This window comes from Lichenostomus cassidix, chromosome Z (genome assembly GCF_008360975.1).
Source record: "Lichenostomus cassidix isolate B80296 chromosome Z, HeHo_3.0, whole genome shotgun sequence".
Taxonomy (NCBI): Eukaryota; Metazoa; Chordata; class Aves; order Passeriformes; family Meliphagidae; genus Lichenostomus; species Lichenostomus cassidix.
The window spans coordinates 48,265,509-48,275,025 of NC_139511.1; the positions used below are offsets into that span (position 1 = coordinate 48,265,509).

General features: G+C 42.7%; 1 protein-coding gene across 1 annotated transcript; it reads right to left on the reverse strand.

Moving 5' to 3' along the window:
- Positions 1–2,893: 2,893 nt before the first annotated feature.
- On the reverse strand, positions 2,894–8,850 carry KCNV2 (potassium voltage-gated channel modifier subfamily V member 2). Its single transcript, XM_085042529.1, has 2 exons — positions 7,232–8,850; positions 2,894–3,924 (listed from the first exon to the last, which is right to left on the reverse strand). The coding sequence occupies exons 1-2, from the start codon at positions 8,654–8,656 to the stop codon at positions 3,646–3,648; spliced, it is 1,704 nt and encodes a 567-aa protein (XP_084898655.1). The 5' UTR covers positions 8,657–8,850; the 3' UTR covers positions 2,894–3,645.
- Positions 8,851–9,517: the final 667 nt, after the last annotated feature.

The following is a 9,517-nucleotide window of genomic DNA, read 5'->3' on the forward strand; positions in this document are numbered from 1 at the left end:
GCTCCACTTTGTGTGGTAGGAGCAGGAGAGAACTTTGTGGGAGGACTTTGCTAGTACCCATCTACATGGGTAGTGTAGAAAGTGCTGGCGCTGACAGAGCCTTGGGCAAACCAGGCACCGTCTGCTTCCTGTAATAGTACCTCAAATTTAGGCATAGTCTTTCCAATTGAAATGCATAGACTTATGCTTGTCACCCCAAAATAAGATAAAGGCAGAAAGCTGCGTAAGAAAATCCAGAGAAGAAAATGATAAATCTTTGGGGAAAAAGCCCTACCAAGTACTAACTTCTAATTTTCTGGAAAGCGCTTTACTCCACTAAACACCCATTCACCTCCTCAATGCAGCAGGGCATTGCAGGGGTGACAGGTATTGCAAAGCAAAACCCAGCAATTTTGTGAAGTCTTATACTTAGTTTCACCACCAGATGTGTGTCCTCTGGACTGCACACTTCTAGCATGTACCTTGTGCCAGCTCTAGTGCTAGTCAGAGCTCTTGGCTCTGAGCTTGGTCATGAGTCAAGTCAGAATCCATCCCACTTCCCCAGAGAGTCACATTTGTGTGCTGAGTAAGCGCACAGAGCAGTCAAGATGATGCCAAAGTTGCCGTCTATGACATGGTGAGGCTGGGATGGTGGAGGGATGAGGGGGCAAAGTGTGTTGAGAAAAAAGAGAGTAGAGCAGCTGCTGGGTAAGCTGAGCTGCCCAAAGTGTGATGGCCTTGGTGCTCAGCGCACCCAGATGGGACCTGGTGGTACTGGTCACAATGTCTTCTGCTTCTGAGGGAACAGAAATCATTCTCCTCTGTGACTGGCAGCATTTTGTCATATAGCTATGAGTCTGTGGGGTACTCTAAGTAAGAGTTTTACCTTCTTGTGGCTGTAGTATATGAAAACTGGCTCTGGATTCCCTCCAAACTAAAGCTGCCAACTAAATATTGCTTGGGCTGGAGGAGGTTGGGTGTTTGGGAAGCCTTTGCTGCTTGGTCAGGGTACTTTCATAGCTCTTTATTGAAGCAGGGCCTGAGACACACTCCTTTCCACCCAGCTAAGTGCTGGAAACACCAAGCTGTATGGTCTATCTTTTATTGTCACCTTGTGGACCACCATTTACCTGGTGCAAAGTGGAAGAAATTCAAGTAGAGGGGTGCAGGAGACCCTCTCCAAGCTGCATTTGAGCAGCTGGAGCAGTACTGTGGGATCTGTGCATTGAAATCTTATTGAACAGATAAAGCATTTGTCAAGGACATTCAATTCTGACTCCTGATTAAGACTCCTTTTCTTCTGCTCATATTTGGTGTGGAAAACCTATTTGGTTACATGTCTTAAAAAATGTCTACTTGAACACGTCCTTCAGGTGAGGCAAGTGGTGTGGAAAACAAAACTTGTGATCTTTGTCAGGTCTGAGGATGTGACCAAGTCCAGTCTCAGAAGAGTTAGTGCTCAGGCTCTGTTTTTCTGTAGGTGGCAAGAGGCTACTGATCCTGCCATGCAAGGCTGAGCAGCTGAATCCTATCTGCATGGTCATGCAAGTATGGATTCCTTCAGCAAAGAAATTGATTTACAGTGTCCCATATCTTCAAAAGTTCAGTAATCACCAGATTTTAAATAATTTTAATGGATCTAATGCAATTTGCCTGTTAAAAATCATGTATAATTGTTTTCTTGCATACTTGTAACCTGTCACCTCACTGAACCGCAGTAAGGGTTTCCTGTGGTTCCTGGAAGCCTCTTGTCCTGTTGCTGTGCAGAAGGGCTATGCAAATTCCCTAGAGCCAATGCAAAGAAGCTATTCTTTGTGAGTGCCAGGATTGTGCCTGCTGCATTGTGTGCAGTCCAGAACAGCAAACATCTATCACATTGAACTCCCAGGGCTCAGCTGTGCCTTAAAGACATGGTTTAGCTTTTAACAGAGCTGATCAGCACACAGTGTTCTGACTGTCATTCCTAAAGAATAAAATGACAGATGGGCTTATGATACATTTGTCTGGAGGTAGAGAATGAGAAGAGCAAGTTGGTTACTAATTACCTTCCCACCATTGGAAGGAAAAATGTCCCCATGCTTGACACAATTCACATGGACATGTCAAAATTAATGAACTTTTTCACCCTCAGCTGTCCCAGAGTGAGCTTCACACCATTGTGTCCCATGTGGCCCTGAGATTTGAATGCAGCCATTTGCATTCAGCAGGGCAGCACAGACACAACGTGAGAGTTCAAGAGTTTTAAAATGCATCTCTGTCATCAGGATGCCTTGGAATGGGAGTGCTGCTGAGTAACAGCCATGGGTCACATCTGTGCATTCTTACCACTGCTCCTTTTCGTTACAATTTTTTTCTTTAAGGCCTTTGTATCCAGTTATCAATAAAATAATTTTTCTTTCAGATCTGTTATTCTGATTACTATTTCTAAATTGGTATGACCGTTCTTATGTAAAAAGAATATTCCTGATAGTCTCTGAAGTAATACATAAAACTGCAATTCCATTTAATTATTTTTGGTTTTATTTGTTATTTAAGTTTTGGGGTAAGTTTAGACACATGAGAAATCCCATCCAGCTGTGCAAGAAGACACAGTAATCTTACGAGATAAAGTAGTCCTGGGAGTGAGCTAAAGTATCAGGATTGTGTCCCTAATGGTTGTATATACCAGACAAATTATCTTGATTTTAAATTATATTTAAAATTGGTTACAGTTAAGTGCTGATAAGATCCTTCATATGAGCAGTCTTTATGATTTACTACCCATTACATATTTCATCTGATTATTTTTTAAATACTGCTTTAACACTTATGTCCCATGACATGTCTATTGTTCTAAGAATTCTATAAGTAAATACATTAAATACTGCAAAATAAATTATCACTTAATCCTATACCTAGAAAGGATTTGGTTTGGACATGTTTTCAGAATTGATCAATGAGATTCATCAAGTCAGACTCCAGAATTCTTCACTAGTTCTCGTCATATTGAAAGATGATTATAGAGGTACTGGTGGGGAGAATGCTAAAAGCAGTGCATTGCTTGACTAGGCATGAAAATAGGAATCATTTGCAGGGCTGCATTTGAAAAATAAAATTGGAACAGTGAAGAATAACTTTCTGGCAATGGAAAGAGAGGCTGAAATCTTAAGAAGTATAGCTGCTGCTACTATTTAGGTAAGTGGTCTAGGCCATTTTCCTGGATTTGAAAGCTGGTGTAAAACCAATTTAAGTGATGCAGTCAGTATATTGGGTATTCTATTTGTTTAATTGTTGAGATTGCCTTGACAGCCATAAGGTGGCTGACCCTTAATGACAGCAATTTGTTTTCCTTTTGTACAATTATGGTGGGTCTTTATTGTCAATCTAATCAATAGCGGAGGGTTAGATCTTCATGTGGGACTAATTCAGTGTTTCTGTGTGTTTAATCTGAAGAAGGTAATTTCAGAGAGTTGATGAGCACTTAAGTGCTGCATACAGTCTATCTGAGTTAAAAAAAAATCTGTTGCTGTAATCTGAGACTTTTTAGTTTTGAAATCAACCCCCTTCAAAACAGATTTCACTATCTACTTTTGTTACTTTTGGTCTTTTTAGTTTATCTTTTCACTGATCTGTTTTTTTTCTTTCTCCTCCTGCTTCTTGGTTGCCTCCCAGTATCCAAAGCACAAACTATGATTGCTGTGACAAAGGCTGGGTTGCACCTTCTCCACAGCACTCAGATATTTTCCTCATGGCTCTCCGTGTGAAGTCGACCTTCCCTCTTTCTTTCCTGAGAGCTGTGTACTCGTAGGCCTTCAGCTTGCTGTAATAGTCTGAGAATTTGTTGTAGAGGATGGAGATGGGCATGCCATTCAGTATTATTCCAAAAGCAATGCAGAGGAAAGCAAACAGGCGACCAAGGTGAGTTTCTGGACACATATCTCCATATCCCACTGTAGAGATGCTCACCTACAGGCAAACCAACAGGCAGCTTATTAGCTGAGAAGAAATGCATAAACAGATATATTCACTGCTCAGGGACAATTTCAAGGTTTACACTTTTGTACTTTGCATTGTAAGTCTGAAATACTCTGTTCTGCTTTTTTTTTTTTTTAAACCATCTATTTTATGCAAAATATCCCCAATTAAAAAAAAACCCAACCCTCTCATGTAGTAAAGAAAGACAATGGTTTAACATCATTCAGGAGGATTTTTAGATTTTTGCCTTCCAGAGGAGATTCCCAAACAATTTCCAGCCAGCCTGTCCAGAAGGTGAATTTTCTTGGCTGTAGTGGCTCCCTGACCATCAAAATCCATTAATAGCTGCAGCCCTGCTTCCTCATCATGTCACTTGGAACAGATGCTCTGTTTCTAAATCCAGTGTGCTGATAAAGTCCTGTATTTGGGACTTATTCTGTGGGTTGTATTTTGAGTTTTACCTATGTATGTCATATGTATTTTAGGAATGAATGAAAAACACATTAAAATCTTCAGCTATTTATGAAATGAATTTTCATAATATTTGCATTATAGGAAGACGTGATCCAGGACTTTGAAATTTCTAGATAAAATCCCCTTTAATGATTATATACTTACAAGGAACTGTAGCCTGGAAGTTTTTGCTTGCAGTGAATGGTTGCAACACATATAGTTATAGTGCTAAATAAATACCCAGGTGGGTAATTTTTGCTGAATTCCCTTTTGATGAAGGATTTGGGGGTTGTTAAAAATGTTTTGACTTTGGTTGTTGGTTTGTCTGGGTTTTTTTGGTGAGAGTGATGTTGTTTAGTATATTTATTTTACGTGACTCTGTCCATTTGGCCATCTCATGGTGTGCATAGCTTCATAGACATTTTTCTTCTCGGCTAACATAATTTTCTCTTTTTAGCCAGTGGTTATATGAGGGAACTGTGTCATGGACGTGGTGCTATACCAAGTACTGAAATACTGCCATTGTAAAATTCAGAAAAAAATTCATTGGTGTTTGATTGTGCAGATGCTACATATGAAGGATGTACTCCCAAACAGTCAGCATAAGATAACTCCTGGTTTGCATACTTCCACTGCACTCATCTTGATATTTTATAATTTTTATACTTAGTAAATGTAAATTACTTTTCTCTGGCAGGTAAAACTTGCAGTTTTCTGTCACCTATCACTTTCTAGTCTGTACAAGGGATCTTTTTCAGCCAGTGAATTTTATTTAATTTTTTTTCACAGTGTCTCTACACACCGTGTGTATCTGTTAAACAGTAATCTAAAACTCTGGCAGAAATAAGCCACAGACAGCAGGACTTTCACTGTGACGCTTTTGTGGCTTTAGCACTGAAATAAGCCTTCAGAAGGTCACCGTGTACAGTTTGCCATCCTCTAACATGCTAAATAGAATGATATTTCAAATGAAAAAGCATTAGGGTACATGAGACAGCACTGGGTGAGCACATTTTTAGGATGCACCTGGTGCTTCCTGTGGAATAAAAAGGATTAGTCATTTGGTTTAATGGAAATTAAGTCACTGGATTTGAATGATAATACAGGATAAATATCTCCAAAAATAAATACTGAGATGAAGGCAAGATGTTTATCTCTACCAGCCAGGACAAAAACATTATCCTCTGGTAAGGTTCCATACAATTGGAATAGTCTTATACATTGCCTATAACAGTTAACTTCTTCTTCTACGTGTGTTAGATGGTGAATGCTGTTGGATTTTTATAAAATTTGAATGATCTATATATTTTAATTTATAGTCTTAAAGAATGAATAGGCTTTGAAAAGTGTTTTGTACTTTGAAATTGCAATGCCCATGATACAGTTCCTGTTTTGAAGACATTTTCTCAGCTAAATAGGCCTTTTTCACCTAATCATATAAGTTTCTTAGGAATATCTACATTATTACAGGGTCACTAGTTTGCGAAAATGATCCCTCAAAATTCTGCATACAACCTGTGTGTTCAGGAAAACAAAATATTAGGCTAATGTCCTTATTCTAGCAATGTATGAATCACCAATGTTTCCATACAGCCTGTGTGTATCACTTATGGATGATCTTTGAAAGTCACATTACAGGTCACATTTCCTTTATTCACTGATTTTCCCATCCTTCCATGGCCCAGGTTAAGGGATATTCAGCACAATTACATATATGCATGTGCACATATAAATGCATGCATCTATGCTTGTCTCTAAGGCTGTTTTTTCTGCCATGTGCGGAATCACTGCAAACATGTGGTAAACCACCACACCTCACTGGCCATTACTGTACCAGAAGTGCAGACTGTGGGCTCCAGTCTGCACTTCTGGTACAGTTCTGGGTTGGCCAGGAGAAGTGACCTTGGCTGGGTTGGGATTACTGTCCTGTGGGCCCCATATGCAGCTTGGTGCATCCAGTGTCTGTGCTGATCAGCCAGCATGCGAGAGTCCAACTCCTATCCAGTCCATTTGCATGGGCTTCTTTCTCCAGTGAAGTGAGTGGGACAGAGCCAGACCCAGAGCCAGGGGTCAGAAGTGCTCCTGGAGCCCCACATAAAAATGGACAATGGAGGCCAGCATCAGCTGCAGCAAAACAAAGTGCATGTGACAATAGGTTAAGACAAGATGTGGGTCCCGTGCCTTTCCTAAGCATCTGCAATGTCTAGCTACTCCCTGGTTTCCTCTAGGATGCTACAGATACACACATCTTCTGCAGCACAACAGAACACAATTTCTTGTGTAAAACAACTGTTGGTGCTCACAGATTTTTAACGGCCAGAGTTCTGGGACAGCTTTCACTTTTAAAGTTTGAGTGATCTGACTGTACTTAATAGACTATTTCTTATCATCTTACAGTTGTGTGATGGGTCACAGAAGATCCACAGATAGAATAAGAATGAAAACCCTGTGTCCATCTTTAACTAGATAGCCTAATGCATATTTTCCCCCTGCTTTTTTGGCGACACTGAAAATGGCATTAAATGGGGAAATGCTTTCATTTCCTGTCTCTTTGCCCACTTCTTCTTTAAAAGTGAAAATACTTTCTGCATTTGGAGATACAGAATATTCAACACTGCCTGACTGACTAAGCCTTGATTTAAGCTTACAGAAAGGTGAATGAGTGCATGTATGTGTGTGTGTGTGTGTGAGTGTGGGCTTATGTCCTGTAAGCTCAGAATTCAGAGCAGATGTTCACGGATCTGAGCCTGTTGTTTTCAAGACCGTCAGCAACTTCAGCAAGGAAGGGGAGGGGAAGGAAGGGAGGGTCTCTAGCTACCCCACAAGGTAAGACGTGTTTACTTACGGCAGCCCACCACCAGGCATGGGGAATGCTGGTGAAGTTGGTACTGGAGACATCATGCTCCACTGTGTAGACCATGGCAGAGAAGGCAAAGATCCCCATTGCAATGAAGAGCAGAAGGCAGCCCACCTGCTGGTAGCACTGGCGCAAGGTAAAGCCAAAGGCACGCAGCCCTGTGGAGTGGCGGGCCAGCTTGAGGATACGGAAGATGCGCATGAGGCGCATGATGCGGAGCACTTGTCCTACCTTGCCCACCCGTCCCACCTTCTCGATATCGTGCTCATGCTGGGAGCCCCGGCCCCGGGGCTGGTCGTCGTCAGTAAAGCATTCGAGCAGCAGCTGCAGATAGAGGGGCAGGATGGCAATGAGGTCTACTGCATTGAGGGCACTGCTGGCAAAGCGGCGCAGGTCTGGGGTGGAGACCAAGCGCAGCAGATACTCCAGTGTGAAGAATGCGATGCACAAGGTCTCAACGTGCTCCAAGACAGGCCGGCTATCCCCAGTCTTCCAGTCTACCTGCTGCATCTCCTCCACTGTGTTGAGTGCCAGGGCCACCACGGAGATGAGCACAAAGAAGCTGGAGGCCACAGCCATGACTTTGGCAGTGACAGACGAGAAAGGCTTCTCCATGAGGTTCCAGAGGCGCCAACGCTGGGGACCGTAGTAGCGCATGTGGTGGAAGAGCTGCTCATTCTCCTCAGCCTCTGCCTGGGAGCGCAGCTCCCGCTGGACCTTCAGCTGCTCACTCAGCTCGTCCCGGCGCTCCTCGAAGCAGATGCGGCAGCAGCGGGGTGTGTATTTGAGACGCACACCCCAGTAGCTCAGCTCCTCCAGGAAGCTACGGGGGCACAGCTCGTCCCGCACCCGCAGCACCCCCGAGGCATAGAAATTGTACACCAGCTGGAAGACAGATGGGTCCCGGTCAAAGAAATACTCATCGACCTGGGCAGCGTAATCATCACACAGGCCCAGCTGGCAACGACGGTCAGTGGAGGTGGCCAGGCGGCCCAGGCGGGTCTTGGGATAGGTGGCCACTGCCTGGTAGGTGAGGCGGTAACTTTGGCCACCGACATTGATGTTCAGCATGGATGGAGCAGATGCTGTGCCTGGGGCTCTAGAGGAAGGAATGAATGATGATTCCTTTTTTTCCCCCTTAAATGCATCTTCATGTGGCCATTTTCTTTCTTCTTTCTCTTCATCTTCCTCATCTTCATCATCCATATAATAGCTGTAATTCCTCTCATGTCCCCATAGCTGTAGGGGCTGAGTGTTCAAGGGAGCAGTAGCAGAGGAACCTCTCCGCTTGTCTACATGCATGACTTCTTCATCCTTCCCCTTGCTGGGCTGTGGGAGGACATTTGGTGCTTCCATCTCTCTGCCTTTATGCTTCAGGGAAGGAAACTCTTGCTGCCTGTTAAACTGCAACATAATATTATTCCTTACTCTTCTCCCCTCTGTGCATTCACCTGATCAAGCAATTAACACCAGTCCTTTCCAACACTGCAGAAGCTGACAACCCAGTTTTCTTCTTTCTTTATCTCAGCAGTATTACACAGAGCAGTGGTTCTGCATATTTCTCCCTGCCAGCCACCACTCCAGTTGTTGTGAAAGCTGTGTGGGATATAGACACATGAAGACTGCTGTTGACCGTTTTAATCTTGCTGACAGCAAAGATCCGAGTGCTTAGAGGAGGGGATTTAAGGGCTATTATCCTGTTCCAGCCTCGTTTCCCTCAGGCTGTGACGTGAATGATTATGGATCCATAAATCTATGAAAAATCAGTAGGGAGGAAAAAACCCTAAAGTATTGCTAATAAAACCCATACATTTTTCTATTTCATCTCTGTATGGATTAAAAATAATCTCAAATAAAAATATATGAGAGGTAGAAAGAGAGAGAGATAACATTACACATTTCTTTCGTCCTCATGAGCATAGCATGGCTTGGTTTTCCTTAATGAAAATAATGAATAATTGATATGCAGATAAAGGGTAGGAACTCACTAGAGTAGCTCTTAAAATGTTTTCAGAAGGTGAGCAAATAAAACTAATTTCATTTTATTCCCAGTTAGAATACCTCCATTTGGTTAAGAGCTGAAGGAACTTGCAGTCTGTGCCTGAAGCTTTGGCTGTGCTCTTGAAGAGCAGGTCTAATGCTCCACAGGGCTCAGTGGAAGCAAAGGGCAAGGAGTGTGAAGGGATTTCCAGCTTCAAATTCTTCACGAGCTGCTGAGAAACAGCATAAAGCTACTCTTGTTTCTCTTGCTGATCATGTTAGAGTAGTATAAAG